This window comes from Danio rerio, chromosome 11, assembly GCF_049306965.1.
Source record: "Danio rerio strain Tuebingen ecotype United States chromosome 11, GRCz12tu, whole genome shotgun sequence".
In the NCBI taxonomy this organism is placed as follows: Eukaryota; Metazoa; Chordata; class Actinopteri; order Cypriniformes; family Danionidae; genus Danio; species Danio rerio.
In genome coordinates, this window is record NC_133186.1 from 37832701 (window position 1) to 37852075 (window position 19375).

General features: G+C 33.9%; 1 protein-coding gene and 1 long non-coding RNA gene across 5 annotated transcripts in view; both read right to left on the minus strand.

The window, feature by feature from the left end:
• Window positions 1-122: 122 nt before the first annotated feature.
• On the minus strand, window positions 123-7794 carry LOC141376651 (uncharacterized). Its single transcript, XR_012387278.1, has 2 exons — window positions 7725-7794; window positions 123-3133 (listed from the first exon to the last, which is right to left on the minus strand). It is a non-coding gene; the product is annotated as an uncharacterized lncRNA (long non-coding RNA).
• A 1362-nt stretch (window positions 7795-9156) lies between these two features.
• sema3fb (sema domain, immunoglobulin domain (Ig), short basic domain, secreted, (semaphorin) 3Fb) overlaps window positions 9157-19375 on the minus strand; it is a 135404-nt gene continuing 125185 nt past the window's right edge. For 2 of the 4 annotated variants that reach the window (XM_068224391.2, XM_021479878.3), the window contains 4 exons: window positions 18112-18269; window positions 15425-15492; window positions 14901-15034; window positions 9157-12592 (listed from right to left, as the gene is read on the minus strand). In XM_068224391.2, the coding sequence (XP_068080492.2) occupies window positions 12173-12592; window positions 14901-15034; window positions 15425-15492; window positions 18112-18269 (780 nt within the window). In that variant the 3' untranslated portion in view covers window positions 9157-12172. Of the gene's footprint in view, window positions 12593-14900; window positions 15035-15424; window positions 15504-18110; window positions 18270-19375 lie in introns of all 4 variants that reach the window. The other 2 variants (XM_068224390.2, XM_068224389.2) reach the window with 1 other exon arrangement.

Here is a 19375-nt window from a genome sequence, read left to right on the forward strand (position 1 = left end):
CAACTTTTTTGTGTATTCAAACTCACTGACCATAACGTAGATGATGCTTAGCTTACCTTTTTACTTCTGCCTTTTGCCTGTCTTGTTTTGACTTTTGTAGATGTTTATTATTATTATTATTATTTTATTTTTTTATTTTATTTAATTTTTTAGAGGGAACCAAGATGTAGTAACTTTGACCTACAAAAATCCTCCCTGCAGCACTCTATTGTTTGTGAACGATAAACATTTATTAATGCTAATGAAATCTAGCCCTGTTAATCTGATCATAAACATGAACAATTTTAATTATTAGTTATATTATAGTTTTTAATTCAGGGACATTTATATTGTCTTGGAGCCAACAAATATTAGGCAGAATAAAGCATTCTAAGTTGTTTTTGTGTGTAAATGGGAATTATTTTTTGACAACTTTTTTTTTAACATTGTACTGTAAACAAACCCTCATTTTAAAAGTCTCCCATCAGCAAGATTTTGCAATTTTATACAGATTTTTCTCATTCATGCTTCACTAGACACATCTGTAACTCATTCTGCCAGTATTTACTCATTTCAGTTTATGCGTTTTTAAATTTGACAACTAATTTTGTGCTGTCCTAAGTTCAGTACACGAACATGTTTTAGCACAGAAACGGCAGGTGATGTAGGATTAAAAGAGCATATTTATTGAAAGCAAAAGAAACGGTCGACCTCTTAATATGAGCAATAGTCTACAACTGCGATACTGTGATGCTAACGTCAATGTCGGTGTCCGTCTGAGCGCTAAATTTCTGATTGACGTGTCCTACGTTAAAGTTGACAATAGTAATGTTATCCAGGTCAAAACTTAAGCAGGACAGATGAAGCCAGTGCAACTATCGGACAATTATTAACAGCCTGTCACGAACAAGAGCAGTTTCCCCTCCGGTGGCCAATGATCTGTAATTGTTGTGCAGCGGCGACATACTGTAATTTTCCAAACATCATAGGAGTCAGTGGAGGTTTGACTGAAGAAGGCCTTGATCTGCAATTACGCTGTCAGTAGTCTATTGATTTCAAGATGACACACCACATGGATTGTGTGTGTGTGTTTGCGTGTGTGTGTTCTGTTACAGGTTTCTATTGTAGTCAGCTTAGATCTCACATGTGTCATTGTCATTTCTTTTCTCTTTACTATTATATTACCTTATGAACCCTATCCCATACCTTGATCTGTTCTATCTTTGAGATGTTATTTGTTTTTCTGTCACTGATTTCTTACTAAAAGCTTAAACTGGTGAGACCTAAAATAAAATAAAAAAACGAGTGGTAAACGATGTTTCATGTAGGTCTGAAAGTTTTTCTATAGCATTTGTGTATACTAAAACCGCAACTAGATACTGTGTTACACAACTCAAAGCAATTTTTTTGAAATAGTGCTTCACTATTGCCTTTGGTGTTCGATGTGTGTTGATTTCCACATTCTCTCTGATGTTTTATCTCAGTGTGGTTGACTGTGAACCTGTGAATACACTGAGGACTGGCCTCTCTCCACTTTAACCTCTGTATTCTTCAACTGACTTTCATGCTTTCAGAATAAACACATCCTGAATGATTAAATATGGCCGTTTGGAGTGATTTCTTATATGCTGCATGGAGAGTTCATGCTGAAATCATTGATTATTAATCATTCAGGGTTTCTGCAGGTTTCTTTACGTCACATTTAAGACGTTTAAAGACCCTTGTAAAACCATTATGAATGAAATTTTAGATTTATACGGGGTTACACAGCAAGGATTTTCTCTGGTGGCCCAGTTACTTTCAGTGGTTCCGCCAATAAAGTTTTCTTAAGGGTGGCCAGGTAAGGCTACACCAAATCTTGAGGTGGCACACAAAACAATAATGAATTGTGCATATATTGTGAATAATGAGTAATGTTATATTTTTGTTTCTGGTAAAAGAAATAATGAAGTTTTAATTAATTCCTTTAATTACTCTTGAAATATTGTAGTTTATTCCTTGAAATAGTTCAGCAAGTACACGTGCAAACCAAATAAAAATCAATATTTTATTTAAAAACACCTTTCAGAAAAGTTATTTTTCACATTCTTTAATTGTACAACATACAGTATATGCCATGTCTAAAATTAATGAAGATTAATGAATGAATAAAAAAATAAACCAATGAACAAACTAAACAAAAGACATTACTACATACTGTATACACACTTACTATACCGACCCTAATACTATCATTTATACATGCTCCTTTACCAGCCACAATATTATTAAAACAATTCTTTTGATGTACCTTTTTGCAAAATACACACAAAATCATTGAGATTTTTGGCCCTTTTAACTCAACCAGCAAAATAAGTTGCTAAATAAGCTCAATTTTGAAAAGCTGATTTTAAAATGCATCTATTATTATTATTATTTTTTTTGGATTTGTGGTTTTCAATGGGATAAAACACAATTTATTCATTTCAAAAATAGTAATCTCTTAATTAAAAGTGTGCAATCTCAGTGAATCAGCTACGTCAGTGGCGCTGATCAATCCACAATAATTTATTGGCTGCCTTTTATTTATTAATCAATTTATTTATTGAAATGCTGTGAATTTATGCAAGTACATTTAAATGAATAATATCAACAACTAATTCATATTGGGGTGGCCATAAGGGTGGATAAAATTTGCACTAGGGTGGCCGCGGCCACCCCTTGGGGGCGCCCCTGGTTACTTCAGTAAATGGTTTTTGTATTAATGTAAAGGGAGGTGTTTCTTTAGGTTTCTTCTCCTGCTTAAGTAATTTAATTAGGATAATTAGCTGTAAACATGTTTAACAGCTGTTGTGATTTTTATCTCTTTGCAATAGAAACATATATATATATATGAAAAGTTCTAAGATGGATTATTAGTGATTGGGTAGCTTTACTTGGACAAAGAAAAATGAAGACCTGTTTAACATGATTTAAGACATACAACACGATATTTAAGTGAATTAAAGAGTTAAGACCTCGTGGACACCCTGTGTTTTAGGTAGACAGTTACATTAACAGCCTGAAGCTTTTTTTATGGCATGGAGGAACATCCCTACCTGAAGTGTTTTGACTTTGTTGACACTGTTCTTCTTTTCTGCTACAAACTTTAATTATCTTTGTCCTTTGCCATCTGCTGGTGAAGACAAAAAAAAAAAAAAGATTTAAGGATATACAGGAGAAATACAGTTTGACTTGCATGGTGGATTAAGAAGGTTCAAAAAGGCGGTCAGAAGATGGTTGTTTGATGAGGATAACTAGTTTGCATGGTGGATGATGACATTTTATTTTGTTGTTGTTTTGTGAATAGGGTTACAGCTGGAAGGGCATCCGCTGCGTTAAACATGCTAGATAAGTTGGCGGTTGATTCCACTGTGATAACCCCTGATTAGTAGAGGGAGGGACTAAGCCGAAAAGAAAATGAATGAATGAATGAAGTAATATATGCATTTGTTAATAATTTTGTTCCTGTTCTAAAATGTGGATACTGTTTGTTTTATGCATTAACTGTATTTTAAAGCCATACTGTTTTATTTACCAGCGAGGACCACTATGGAAACAAGCCCAGGGCTTTATTTGGTTTTTATCCTCAACAGTTTTATTTCAAAATGTATGGGATACTTGTATTTTATACAGCTTGTCTAAAATCTGTCAATTAAAAATTCAATTCAGATGAGAAATCGTGAGAATTTGAGAGTGATGAGAGAGATTAAATTAATTGAATATAAAAATAATCTTAAAATTAAAAAATTGTATTTAAAAAAAAAAAAAAACAAAGATGCACAAGAAACTGCTTTACAAGAGGATTCCCCCAATAAAGAGAATCATACAGAAATGCTTAGCAAAGTTTGCCCTCTGCTGGTTCACATCACTTAATACACAAAGAAATCTCATCATCACAGTGAATGAGAGAATACCAGCCACACAATGATCCCACATGCTTCCGATAAGAAATGACAACATTTTATTGTCAGTCCAGTGCATCACTTAAACCTCAAATGACATTATATAAAAGAATGAGGATGAATCCACGTTTATCGTCTGCATCTAAACCACTTCCAAAGCTGTTTACAATGACATCAGAGTCTGCGCTGGCCTACTAATGTCACGTCCAGACCACAAAACATCATGTCCTGTTCACATCCAGGCAAAAGACACTCACTTATTATAGCAATACCAGTAATTGCCTTCCTCCTCCCTGATTTCACACCCTGATAAAGACCCATCAGGTTTCATTTCTTACCCAAAGTGCTACACTTTCAAAACAGCACCTGCTAAAAACCGAGCTGATTAAAAAGTAACCAAAGCTTTCATGTCGGAGGTTTTGAAACAGTGAACAATAGCATGAATAGAGGCCTTTCCATAATAATGACAGCCCATGATGGCATGCTGAAAGGATGGCAGCGCTTCAGATGGGTGGAGAAGATAAGCATGTGGGTTTGTGAGCAGATATTCAGCTATTCAGTCTGATAATCATCCATCATCGCATGTAGAGCTGCTGATGCCACTGTGCCCACCGCTGCCACTCACTGATCAGATAAGACTGAGACACAGCTCTGACTGTTGCTGAGGGGCACAAACTACACAAAAGAGGCTAGTGATGATGCCTTTCTTATTGTCTGAATGTGATGCCTGCAATACCCAGGGAACAGTAGTGTATAGTATCAGGGAAAAGTGCTGTATGTCATCGTTTGGAATGATATTCGGAAACTGAGACAAATACAACAATACGACAGACATGATGTCAAAAGATTAACAGATTAGATGAATTCTAGCCTGCAATCAGTTCTCCAAATGTATACATTTTTAAATTATATATAAAAACACTATAAAAATTAGTGTTGCGTCCCAATTCGCATACTACGTTCTAAAAGATGTAATTTTTTTGTGAATAAAAAGTATATACTTTTGAGTGTGTAACAAGAGTAATTTTGGGAGATGCTACTTCATCATTAACGGACTGTTATGTTGCTTATTTACGTCCCCTGTCAATCATCTAGATACATCATCCACATTTCTTTCATATTTAATTACCCACCATATTGGAAATGCAGCAGCAGGATAATCTGGCAATCGCAAGTCTTTCATGCAGAGAAATCTCCACAGGTCTTTGCAAAATTATTAACTCAGAAGGTAAAATCTACATACGTCATTTATAAAAGTTCACATTGCTGTTTCTGGTAAAATATGATGGAAAACAGGATTTCAATATTTTTTCAGTTGGCTAAATATTAATAATAGTATTTCAAACATCTTTACTAAAGCCTCTTGCCAGTAAGTCTCGCGTGTCTGCCATGTTGGTCGCTTGTTTGCACTTTACATTACATTTGATTATCCAATAGGAGCAGGTAGGGCTGGGAAATTATATTAAATTGCGCTAAAATTTATTCGATATCGATGATCAGCTCTGGACATTTTTACTCGATATTGATCTAAGAGCCAATTACACAGCAGCAATACACAGCAACCAATCAGCATGAAGTCAAAAGACCATTTCCGACAGCATTTTGCTAACAAACTCGACAAGACGACAAAAATAAAAAAAATAATGAGAGGAAGCAGTGACGAAAGTGAACTAACCTTGAGTTATTATTCAAAGATGATCAAATTATTGACAAAAAAGCAGTCTGTTTTGAATTAAATTTATCCTCCTTTTATTTTGCTTCTTTAGCAAATTAGGCTACGTTTATAATTGCATGTGTTACCGCGCCGCGAGTAAACAAATAGCCTATGTGTTGCCCATTTATATAGCTAACTTAAAAAATACATACTATGTATGTGTAATTTGTTTTTGCTAATAAACAATATTTTAAATTGTAAATTATGAACCCTCTAATTTTTGTTGCATTAGCCATTGTTGGGATATCAGCATGGGCCAGTATAAGATTCTGACAATATGATAACCTTAAATAAAAATATCACAGTTTCGCAGTTTTGTAGATGCTGCTCTAAAATATATTCTTTTTAAATGACTGGGTAAAAAACTAAAACTTTTCCCCCTTTGAAAACAATATATTTATTTTTTTGAAAGATTTATAATTGTTTGGAGCAGTAAACATGTCCTGACTTCTGCGGTCTTCATTTGTTTCAAAGACACAGGTTACTTTACAATTTAAAACGGCATCTTTTGAGTATTTTTTCTGCTGGAGATACTGTTGTTGTCCTAAAAAAACAAAACAAAAAAAGATGAATTAAAAAATTCCTATACATGCCATAGGAACGATATTACAGAAAATGTTGGCGGTTTTAAAACCTTGACTTTTCCAAATCGTGGTATACCTTGAAAACTGGCAGCATTAACAACTTATATCAAAATTTATTGTTATTGTTCAATATGGAAAAAAACATTAAGTTTGCATTTGTGCCATATCAGCCAGCTCTAGCGGCTGGACAAAATAATGATATGCATGAGGTGGCGCTTCTGGTTATGGTGGATCGAACATCAGTGTGGCAAATCTAAGAAATATATGTGCTGTTAACAAAAGAAATACATCTTATAACTTTTTGATGCATTTTTCCCTCTTCTTTTACATATGTGATATATTGTGGATGGTTTTCTTGTGATATATCTCTGATATTGTGATCTATCATTATTAGGGGCAAGATATCAGGATATCGTGTTGTATTACTGAACCTGAATATCTGACTAATTTTTTATTCAAGTCATCTGCCAAAATTGGATTCATATTGCAATATAAGTCGCAACAAAATAAAATATCACAACGTCAGACTTTTCCAATATCATGCAGCTCTAATAAAATATATAGTGTATAAATATAATTCCCCCCACCCCAAATTCTGCTTTATTTATTTATTTATTTATTTTTGTTTGTTTGTTTGTTCATATAAACTTTTGGAGTTTTAGTCAATATTAGTTAAACAAAGGTTTTTAATAACATTAACATTTTAGGAACTCCTTTTTTTTGTCCTCAAATCTCTTACAATTAAAATGTAAAAAATAGTGTTATTATTCTAAAAAAAAAAAAAAAAAAAAAGTCTTACTGTGATTGGTAGCAATATTAGCATTACTCGAAAAACACAATACAGACAGACTTTTACACTTTTTTTAGTTATTCACTGATATAGATTTGATTAGATGTAAGGGGCCTTCAAAAAACCCCAAAAACATTGTGTTTAGAACAATGTCCATAATGTCCACATCCTTCTAAATCAAGTGCAACACAAGCAAGCAAGCAAGCAAATTTTTACTTAAAATAGAAGTTTTTAAACTTGTTTGTTGTACATCCGAAAATTGGAAGTCAATTGATAGGATTGGATAAATTGGAGGTAAAGTTGCTTTTATATTCGCACAATTAGACTTTCTCCTTAATAATATAACATCAGAAAAGAATTATTTGCCAACGCTAAATAGGGAAATCATATCATCAGCCAGTGACCATCAAAGTTCTACATCGTTCAGTCAGTTAAATTGTGTTAATGTTGTTTTAAGTAAATTTCATGCCATTTCAGACTGAATATTCAAATTGGCGTGGTAAACTATACAGTGAGCTTTAAAATGCACGAATGTGCAAATATTAAACCAACTTTACTTCGATGACATCCAGTCACTGCGAGTTTAACGTTTATCATTTTAGCCAATTCTTTCTTTATCGACCAACTTTAGTTTTAGGTTTTTTTTAATCACACTGGTTTTGTTTGATACCCTTAGCGCTTTATATATCAACTTTAGCAGTCGTTTTGTTAAATTCGAAGTATTTTACACCTACTTGTGTTGAGTTGAAACGTGTGTTGGACTGGAGGAGATCTGTCATTCACTCTCAGCAGTTCTTGACTGACAAACGGAACAAGAGCGCGCGGTGCGAATTTATTTAGTCGGTCGATACCAACTCAAATTACTTCACAGGGGAGCACAGAATAGAACAAAGCTTACTTTTAACCGGTTTTCTATTTCATTAACTTTGGTTGGTTATAACATGTAATCCATTAGCCTTTATTTTATATTTACTTTAATCTATTTTGTAGATTTATTTAAGTTTGTACAAGATGATAATTGTACGTTTCTTCGATGTGTCGCGTAAACTACTAGATGGGATCACCCTTTTACAGTCTATGTTCGATTCGGCACAGCATTGTTTTTTTTATATAAAAAAAATTATAATAATTACAACAAAAATAATTAAATACTAGCCTATATTATTCTGTATATATTACAGTATTCGCCTATAATAACTTTGTGTATGAGGAGAAAGCGGCTTTCGGGTCCAAGCGCTCTATTCAACTGAATGGGGAGACCCGTGAAATGGTAATTATAAACGTTTACAAAGAGATTTAATACTTGCGAAAATCACGATCGCAATATATATGTCCATGCCTGATATCCAATGGCCAGAAAGTAATTCATTTTATTATAAATTGTTAAAATTTTGGTATTTATGATGCAGCAAGCCCAGAGATTGTTGTGTAAGTTACATTATGACTTTATAAAAAGTTAACTTTAATGTGTGATATGAATAAAAAGTTATCATAAACGAATGATTTCTCAACTCAAATGAGTGGTGACTTGGACCCGGAAACAGTATTACATGTCATCAACACGTCACCACTTAACAAGCGGGTAACAATATGCCTAATATACAGTGCCATGTATAGCTGTAGAAACTTAGTACACTAATATTGGTTTATATTACTTAGTATTGCGGCTGGAAGGGCATCCGCTGCGTAAAAAAGCTAGCTGAATAAGTTGGCGGTTCATTCCGCTGTGGCGACCCCGAATTAATAAAGGGACTAAGCCGACAAGAAAATGAAATGAAATGAAATTACTTAGTATATACAGACCCACAACAGATAATTCAAGTACCGTTGTACGGTTAAAAAACACATCAGCAGCCTGTTTAGTATAAATTAGTACTTTTAAAGTGGTTATTGTTCTACCTTATGTGTTTATTGAAAGTCTTGCGTATCTGAAATGTGAGAGGTACTAAATAAAAAAATGGTAATTTTTGGATGAACTATTCATATACGTAGCTTGTAAAATCTCATTTCTTGGGAAATAGCACCACCAGGTAAAATCTAAAATAGCATTTTCTGCCTCTCACTCCAGCAAATGCATCATTACTTCTCCAGAAAACAATATGTAACATTATCACAAATCTGAAATCGATCAAAGAATCATCAGGTAAATAAAGATAAACAGTTGGATTACTATAAAATATAGAGCTTTAATTTATTAGTTAGCAACAGCAAGAGGGGAAAAGGAAAATCATTTACACAATTATCACAGTAACATCACCTGTGCATTTAGTCTCAAACTGATGACAAAATAAAAACACAAACATTTCTAAAGACTCATCTTAAAAATACCAAGAAATTGTACAACCATTTCCTCTCGATGCAAGACACTGGTTTTGGGGCCGCTTGTGTGTTGTGCAGGGAAAACTGTTCAAATAGCATCAACCGTCGAACAAAACAGTTCGTCATCATCACTTTAAGGTGAATAGTTGTCCTCATTTTGCCTGAATAAGCCACTCGGAGGAAAAAACACTGCCCAACACTGACCTTTTCATAAGATATAGGAACAGAACTGCAACGTAGCTATCTTGAATTTCGTAATTACGATACCACTACATAAATCATGCACACAATGAAAAGCCAGCTTCCCCAGACCTTGAGTAGTTTAAAACCGTGATAAAATGCTCTATACAGTGTGAACACGTTTCGAAGATGAATGTGGATCCGTCTCATATTATATTGTAGCCTTCACCAGTTTATCTAAAGTTGTATTTAACTTATGTGCCATCGTTGACTGAATTTCATAAAAGCTGTCCAGATCATATTTCATCCCAAAAGTTAAAGTATTCCCAGAACTGGGTTGCGGCTGGAAGGGCATCCGCTGTGTAAATGATATGCCTGAATAGTTGGCGGTTCATTCCGCTGTGGCAACCCCTGATAAATAAGAAACTTAGCTGAAGGAAAATGAATGAATGAAGCAAAAGTATCTATACAACAGTTCTGTCTGATTCTTGAATCTGATAGCCACACAATAACCTGCAAGTAACAGCACTTGTCCAGGCTCTTTACCTTTACACCCTTGTGTAGTACTCCTCCCACATACAGCAACAAGCAGAGGACACTCTACAGTTATTGCTGCTGTTGGAGAACATAATGTACTTTTGAAGCATTTTTAGTCGAGAATGTAGTTGTTTAGATTGCAACTATGTAGTTTATTTATAAGGTTAGTGCCTATTTTTAAATATTTATTACTTCTGAGAGACCATTAGCCTGTCATTGAACAGACCAAAGACGGTTGACATTGCCCATCCACAAGATGGCGACAGAGACTGCATAATAGGCCCTTACAGGAGAGAAAAAACCCAGCATAATTTTAAACTACAGCTGATCAAATCATTATAAAATTGTATGGTTTGTTGTAGTGCTGTATTTATACAATAGTAATTGTAGTTTGTTGAGTGTAAGATGGGACTCAAAGTCTTAAAACCGCGAATGCGTCACACCGGAAACGCAGAGTCATGCGTCAAGTTTCGCAGGTTGCTTCGGTGCTCTCTGACCTGCAAAATTACATCACTTTACTGCGTGAGACCAATCGAGGATCAAAACATGACATCTCTGAACAGAAATTTAAAACATGGAGCAATGGCTCGCTTTTTAAATGTCTAATCATCTTGTTTAATCCTGTCTCTTTTCGCAGATTCACACTCTGGTGTGACCGCAGCTTCAATTATAGTGATCTTCCGATTGCGAAAGGGAAATCTGATGGCATTTCTCATGTGATATTGCTCATATATATTACAAAGGAAGCCTTTTTGACTGTAATTTTAATAGTAATTATCTTTAAACCTAATTATGACTACCATGATAAGATTTGTAAATCCATTTGGAAAAATATATATAAATATTGTTAGTATTTGTTCTTCATGCAAATAAAAAACTTTACTAAATGTTTTGTAACAGTAAAATAGCGGGGATATGCTTATGAAAATGATATCAATAATGGCTTAACTGTCAATAAAATCCCATTCTTGGTTAAATAAACATTGTGAAGAATTTAAGAATACTAATATTTTGAAGTAATTAAAATATTAGTATTTACTTGGGTTTATGGTAATTCAAACTTAATAATTATACTGATTTTAATGTAATACACTACTATAAAATATGGGGCAAAATATCTAAAACATAGTACAGACCATTTTAACGTGGTGATGTCATTGGCCCATGAACATTTCCTGCTTGTTATTAAACTATTTCATATCTGTAACAAAAGGCAATTCAATCATAACCTAATGTTAAAACAGCTATCACAACATTATTTATCAATATGTGGCTCTTTTTGGATTCTCGGAAGCTATAAAAAATAAAAATGTAAAACAGGAAATACGTTGGGACCATTGTTTTTGTTTACATGCCTCAAAAAGGTCAATAATACCGTAAAATAAAGCATTAACATCTGCTTACTGTATATCAAAACGGTTCAAATGAATGAAATCTTGAAATATGACCTGGACATTCTTTCCTCTATGTGGATTCAAGACATCATCATCATGATGCAAGTTGGTTTGTTCTTGTAGTCTTTTCAAAAGTGGCATAAAAAAACAATAAAAGCATACTAAGAGCCCTCAGCAGCTGTTGTACATTAGTCAAAACTTATCCAGTCACAAATAAAAGTTGTGCCATGATTACTTGAAACATTTGTGCAATGAGAACCGATGTTTTGTGTGCATGTAGACTGACATTAGGAAGACAATATGAGCTGGTGTTTCATTGTAACCAATGAGGGACCAGAATGCACTTAGGGGGTGGGACTAGTGGTGAAGAGCATTATGATGTCACCGCCGCATGCCCCGCCTATTTTCCGCATGAAGAGTCCAAGAGGGAAGATTTCTCCCCGTCCGCTCTTTCCATTCTCAGAGTAGTTCAATAGTCTGTGAGTTCATGTCGATATACACGAGTCGTCAAATGCCCGGAAGATGGAAATTGAAAAATAATATTACAATAATATTCGCCCATTAGGTACTTATACACAAAAGAGCATTCATTTTTCTATTTAAGTACAAAGAAATCCACAGAATGGTACTATATACAACCTACAATAAATACTGTGTATGATATCATCTTTATGTGTTAAAAGGACATGTCTTCCCTTCTGAAGTTCACTTGATGGAAGTTTTTCTCGTTTAATTTGTGTTTTTTTTTTCTCTCATGTCTCCTCCTCGTCCCCGTGATGTCTGCGATTTCGTGGTTTCTTCTGCTCCTTGAGCTCTTTGAGGTCTTTGGCCTTGATGACCCCGGTCAGAGGGTCTCCATACTGCCAATAGTCCTGGCAGTACTGGTTTATGAGGCCCATCTCGGGCTGGCTGAGGATGGTCAGCAGGTCTTTGTATTGCCCGGCGCTGGGGGTCCAGGCGCTGGACTGGAGCGGAGAGACGACCGGACGTCCCGTGTCCACCAGAATGTTGTTGACGGCCTGATTGGTCAGGACGAGCAGCTGCAGTTTGACCAGCGTGTGCTTGAAGTTCTTCTCTGTGGCCGTGCAGATGTAGATGCCGGAGTCTGAGGACTGGAGAGAGCGCAGAAGCAAACCTTGATCCGTCTTCAGCACACGGCCATCACTGCGGACCTGCACAAACACACACAGGAGCAATTACTTTTACAAGCATTATTGCCACTGTTTCCTATTCAGGCTAATTGCTTGTTATAGCGCACACACACACACACACACACACACACACACACACACACACACACACACACACACACACACACACACACACACACATTATAGTATTTTACAATTTAATTTTGTCCTTTTTTACATTGAATATAATTTAGTTTTTTTTTCAGGGTTTTTCGCAATTTATTGAGATGAGACAGACAAGAAAGCATTGGGAGCAGAGAGAGGGGAAAAATTGGCATAGGACCTTAAGCCAGGAATCGAACTCAGGTCGCCGTGAATACCATGGTGCTATGCGACGTACGGCGCACTTAGCCACAAGGCTAATGGCGCGAACAGTTTTTTTTTTATTATTGTTACGTAAAAATAATATAATTTACAATTCAATCTGAATATAATTTTATATTTAAAATGTAATATTCACATATACTATATAGCTCAATTGAAATATATTAGATAAATGTCTTATGTAAAATTCATGCTAATTATCAATATTTGCTTGTTATGGCAGAAATATGATATAATATATTATTTTACAGTTTAATATGTTTATTTTTTTTAGGTTTTTATGTAAAAAGTATATAATTTACTATTAAATCTTATTACTAATATGTTTAAAATGTAGTTTACATAAATAGTTAAATTGAAATGTTTTAAAATAACATGTTATATCATTTTATGTAAAATAAATGTATAATATTGTATAAAGACTAGTACAATTTTGACAAAATATATTTTATTAGATAAACATTGTTAAACTGTAAATACAGTTTTATATACACTTAATGTACATAATTACACACACATATGTAAATGTGATTTTTGTGTTTTATGTTTTTATGTTAAAAAATTATCATTTACAATTCAATCTGAATATAATTTAAAACGTAACATGTAATATTTACATATATAGCTCAACTTAAACATTTTAGATTAATGTTATATGTAAAATAATTTAATTCTCATTCATTCATTTTCCTTCGGCTTAGTCCCTTATCTATCAGGGGTCGCCACAGCGGAATGAACCGCCAACTATTACAGCATGTTTTACGCAGCGCATGCCCTTCAAGCTGCAACCCAGAACTCGGAAACACCCATGCACTTTCACATTCACAGTGATCATGTCCCAGCCGGCGACAGTGCAAACCACTGAGCTACCATTTAAAATATTTATATAAAGACTAGTACAATTTTGGCAAAATATATTTTATCAGATACAAGTAGGTACAACCTAAAAACAGTTGTAATGCAATTACACACACTAAAAATGTATACTTCATTAACATATTTAATTGACAGAAAATTGATAAAACTGTATGTTTAAATGTTACAAACATATAACAAGTATATATAATTTCATTCAAATTTATTCATATAAATGCCCATTATAAAATATAAAAAAGAAATTATTTTGCAGCAGAAATTATAGTGGCAGGGTCTGACAGAAACTACTTTTTTTGTATTTCCTGGTCAGAATTTTGTAAAAAAAAAAAAAAAAAAAAAAAAGATAAATAGGTAGTTTAATTTACTAAAAAATAAACTACTTTTTAACTTTTATATATTTTAAAATATAGTATATTATATTTTATATATAGTATATTTATTAAAGGACAGAAAATATTACTTTACAAACTTTAATGTAAATAAATCATAAACTTTTGCATATTAGTCAATATTATTACTGACATTAGTATAAAAACTGAATAAATATATTCTTACATTTACATACAGTTGAAGTCAGAATTATTAGCCCCCCCACCCCTTTGAATTTTTTTTTTCTTTTTTTAAATATTTCCCAAATGATGTTTAATAGAGCGAGGAAATTTGCACAGTGTGTCTGATAATATTTTTCTTCTGGTGAAAGTCTTATTTGTTTTATTTCAGCTAGAATAAAAGCAGTTTAAAAAAAAAAAACATTTTAAGGTCAAAGTTATTAGCCCCTTTAAACTAATTTTGTTTTCAATATAGTCAACAGAAATTGAGGACAAAATAAACAGGGGAACTAATAACTCAGGGGGCTTATAATTCTGACCTCAACTGTGCATGAAATAAATAGACCTGATGGGCTAAAAAAATCTTAAAATTTCTGCATGGGCAAATTCTGTGTTTAGCGATATTTCGAACAGATTAATCTACAATCAAAAAAACTGTCTCTTTCCAATAAGGTCACTGACTCACATTCTTTGCATCTGCTGTATTTATTCATGCCTGTACATGTACAGTATGTGTGTGTGTGTGTGTATACTGTACTCACTTCTCTCCTCCGGTCGCTGTTGTCTCTGTGAAGGTGCCACTTGATGGCAGCGTGTGGTGATCTGGCCTGGCACTCCAGAAAGGTGCTGCTGCCCTCCACCCCATACTGCACCGTCTCCAGTGTGTTCTTATTAACTGAACAACAACAACAAACACGTCACTCCTCAATCCTCCACATCAAACCATTACAACAAAACCAGCAGACTGAGCTCATGTAAACACACACTCTTCTGTTAACAGCTCATTCAATAAAACATGACTGAATTTCACACACACGCTTCATCCACATCAACAAATCTCACGAATTAATGAAAGTGCCTAAAACTGAACGTACTGTATGAGCTGATGATGTTGATAAATGTGTCAAAGCAGCATTAACTAGGAGTGATTTAGTTGTGCGTAAAAATGTTTATTCGACAGGCGTATTTACAAACAAAACAGACAGGACTAAGTCTATTTATTGAGCTTATATGCACTAAAGCAGTGTATTTACAAATATTAAGAGACGTTAGACTAATAGCTTACTGTTGGAATTGTATCCTCTGCACTGGCGTATGGGGTTCCCGTATTTCACGTCTTGTCGACGGCTGCGTCTAAAAGGAAGCCAATAAGACAAAATAAGAGATTTATTTCCATCTGTAAACATCCGAGCATCAAAGCATATTACAAATGTAGTAAAAAACACATCTTATTAGACAATTATACAGTTGAAGTCAGAATTATTAGCCCCCTTTTGATTTTTTTTCTTTTTTAAATATTTCCCAAATGATGTTTAACAGAGCAAGGAAATTTTCACAGTATGTCTGATAATATTTTTTTCTTCTAGAAAAAGTCTTATTTGTTTTATTTTGGCTGGAATAAAAGCAGTTTTGAATTTTTTTAAAACTATTTTTGGGACAAAATTATTAGCCCCTTTAAGCTATTTTTTTCAATAGTCTACAGAACAAACCATCATTATAGAATAATTTGAATAATTACCCTAACCTGCCTAGTTCACCTTGTTAACCTAGTTAAGCCTTTAAATGTCACTAAGCTGTATAGAAGTGTCTTGAAAAATATCTAGTAAAATATTATTTACTGTCATCATGGCAAATATTAAATAAATCAGTTATCAGAAATAGGTTTTCAAAACTATTATGCTTAGAAATGTGCTGAAACAATCTTCCCTTCATTAAACAGAAATTGGGGAAAAAAATAAACAGGGGCGCTAATAAATCAGGGGGGCTAATAATTCTGACTTCAACTGTATATATATACAGTTTTGAATCAGATTGGCTGATAGCAGTGCGATATTCTGCAATAACAGCACTCGTACAGCCTCTTCACTCTTGTGTATTACTCCACCCACATGAGAAGCAAAGGAATAAACTCACGACAAATAATGCAGCTGTTGGACAACATAATGTACTTTGAGGCTTTTTAGGCAAGATTGTAGTTAGATTGCAATAATTGCAGTTTATTTATAAGGACAGTGCCTAATTTAAAACTATTTCAGAGATTTTAGAATTTCAGAGATTCAGCAAGTTGTTGGCTATGAGCTTGTCATACTGAGCAGAGCAAAGAAATTAACGGTTGACGTTCTGCCACAAGATGGTGACAGAGACGGCATAATAAGTCATTAGGGAGAAAAACTCAGCTTAAAATTTAAACTACAGCTGAATAAATCCTTATAGAACAGGTAAGGGACATTCTAAGTCGATCTCTCTCTTTTGTCTGTTGTAGTGCTGTATTTATCCCACAGTTATCTGCTAGTGTTTGCTTTGGCTTTTTCAGGGATAATTATTGGGATCTCCCAACTGCAACATAGTAATACTGGAAAATCTCTGTAGACTAATGGCATTTCATGCTGTTCATCCTTATGATCTTAAAATGTGAGGAAAATCACCTGTTTTGCCTTCACTGTCATATTAGGCTAGAGATTCTGTTGCAGCAGTTTCTGCTGTTCTGACGGATTTCAGATATTAGCTTTGTAGATTTTTTTATGCAAAACTAATTAATATATTTAAGAATTCAATCTGAATATTGTTGTATATTTAATATGTCAATGGCTGCATCTACACGAAAGCTAATCAGACAAAATAAGAGATTATTTCCATCTGTAATTGTCAGAGCATGAAAGCATATCACATAGGGGAAAAATTTAGTAGATACCTCATCTGATTACAAAACTTGGTTATTCCAATAAATCTGGTTGGTTATTTAATTATTATCTTAATAACTCTCTGTACCTACTCAATTTGTACAACTGGAGTTAAGAATAGTGATTGGAGAAACCGAACTTTCTGAACTAACTGAATGTAACTTCACTAAATGATTTGGTTTGTTGTAGCACTGAAAAAACTGTGTCAATGCAACAAAAACTGAAATAATAATTAGATTTTTTAGAACAAGAAGAAACCTGGCTACTTTTGTCATCAAAATCATGATTGGCGATGATGTGGATATGTTAAAGGGTAAAAAAAAAAAAAACACTTGCCTATTTGCAGACAAAAATAGTCTGCAAGTAGTACTTATGCATATTTTAAATATGCAAAGTGTATAAAATTTGACAATCTACTCAAAAATCTAAATAATAAACCAAAAATATTATATAAATAAAAAAAGAATAACATTTCAAGGCTGACTGCATAGTACTGACCCCTAAACAAAGACGGCCAGAGGATTAAATATGAAGCATTTTTCATTATATGCTTTAAGTTTAGTTTGGTTGTTTTATAGAGAGCATGATTGTAGGAGATTATTAAACTACCACTTTTTATTATATGTATGTGTAACGAACACAGTTCTAAAATTAATTCATGATTGGGTAAAAACTGATTGTGAAAGTTGGAAATTTTCACAAAGCAGTGTTTCACTCATCAACATCACATCACAATGCCATGATGTGTGAGCCTTAACACATAATCTTACAGTACGTGTTGAGTTCAACAGAAGAAACTGTTCAGGGATTTCAACTTCTTTTGCAACATTTGGGAAAATCCCAAAATCTGAATCGTTAAATGACATTCAAACAAATCAAACAATTTGGAGTGAATTAAAACAGTGACTTCCCAAATGATTAATGCATCTAATTGCATGCAAACAAATGAATTTCAGTTACAAAGCTCAATGTTCTTAGAAATAAGGAAATGAGGCTAATTTTTCTTCTGATTCCTCATGCCAGGAATCTGATCTTTGTTAAGAACATTATTTGCATGCTTTAGCATATTTACCTTTTCTGCGAGGCTGAGTATCTAGAGCAGGATTTGCCGTCCCAGGCACAATAGGGGTCCCGGGCCAAACAGCAGTCAGCACAGGCCTCGCCGTAGACATCACAGCGGTGCAGAGCCATATGCGTCACTCCCACCGCAGAGGCCACATACAGTTGTTGCTGCAAAAAGAATTTAAAAAAATTATTTAAACATTACTTTGCATTCTGAAGCATCATCTGTATTGAAGCGTACCGTTTCAGTAGCAAAATTCATTTTTAAATGTAATATGGCAGTAAACTGCAGTACCTTTCTGTATTTAAGTTTGTATTTTCCAAGACATGTAGGCAAATTCATTCATTTTGATTTACTTCAGCTTAGTCCCTTTATTTATCAGGGGTTCCACAGCTGAATGAACCACCAACTATTCCAGCATATGGTTTACACGGTGGATGCCCTTCCAGCTGCACCCCAGTACTGGGAAACATCCATACACACTCATTCACACAAACACACTACGGACAATTTAGTTTATTTAATTTACCTATAGCGCATGTCTTTGGACTGTCGGGGAAACCGGAGCACCCGGAGGAAACCCACAGCAACACGGGGAGAACATGCAACCTATATACAGAAATGCCAACTGGCCCAACTGGGACTTTCCAACCATTGACCTTCTTGCTGTGAGGCCACCGTGTTGCCCATGTATGTAAAGTTTAATGGATAATTAAAATTAGATGATATACTTTAAATTTGCAACTTTAAATATCATGTAATATTTTATATATTTCTTATGTTTTGTCAGATTGGTTCATGTAGTATATTATTTCTTTGTTCTTATATATTTATCTATAAATATAAATTGTGAACTTGGCATCATGTATTGTACGTGTTATATACAATTTGTTTTTGTATGGTATTGTAGTTTTATTTAATGTTGTTTCAATGTAAATTGTATTGTGATTAATTATATATATATATATATATATATATATATATATATATATATATATATAGAGAGAGAGAGAGAGAGAGAGAGAGAGAGAGAGAGAGAGAGAGAGAGAGAGAGAGAGAGACGACACTGTGGCTCAGTGGTTAGCCACTCCACTGTTCAATTCCGCTGTAGCAACCTCTAATGAGTAAAGGTACTAAGCCGAAGGAAAATGAATAAAAGGAATGAATATAGGGATATAAATATAATATGTATGTATTTGTAATAATAATAACTATATGAATGCATGAAAAAATAATAATTACATTTTTTAATAATTTAAATTAATTTAATGAT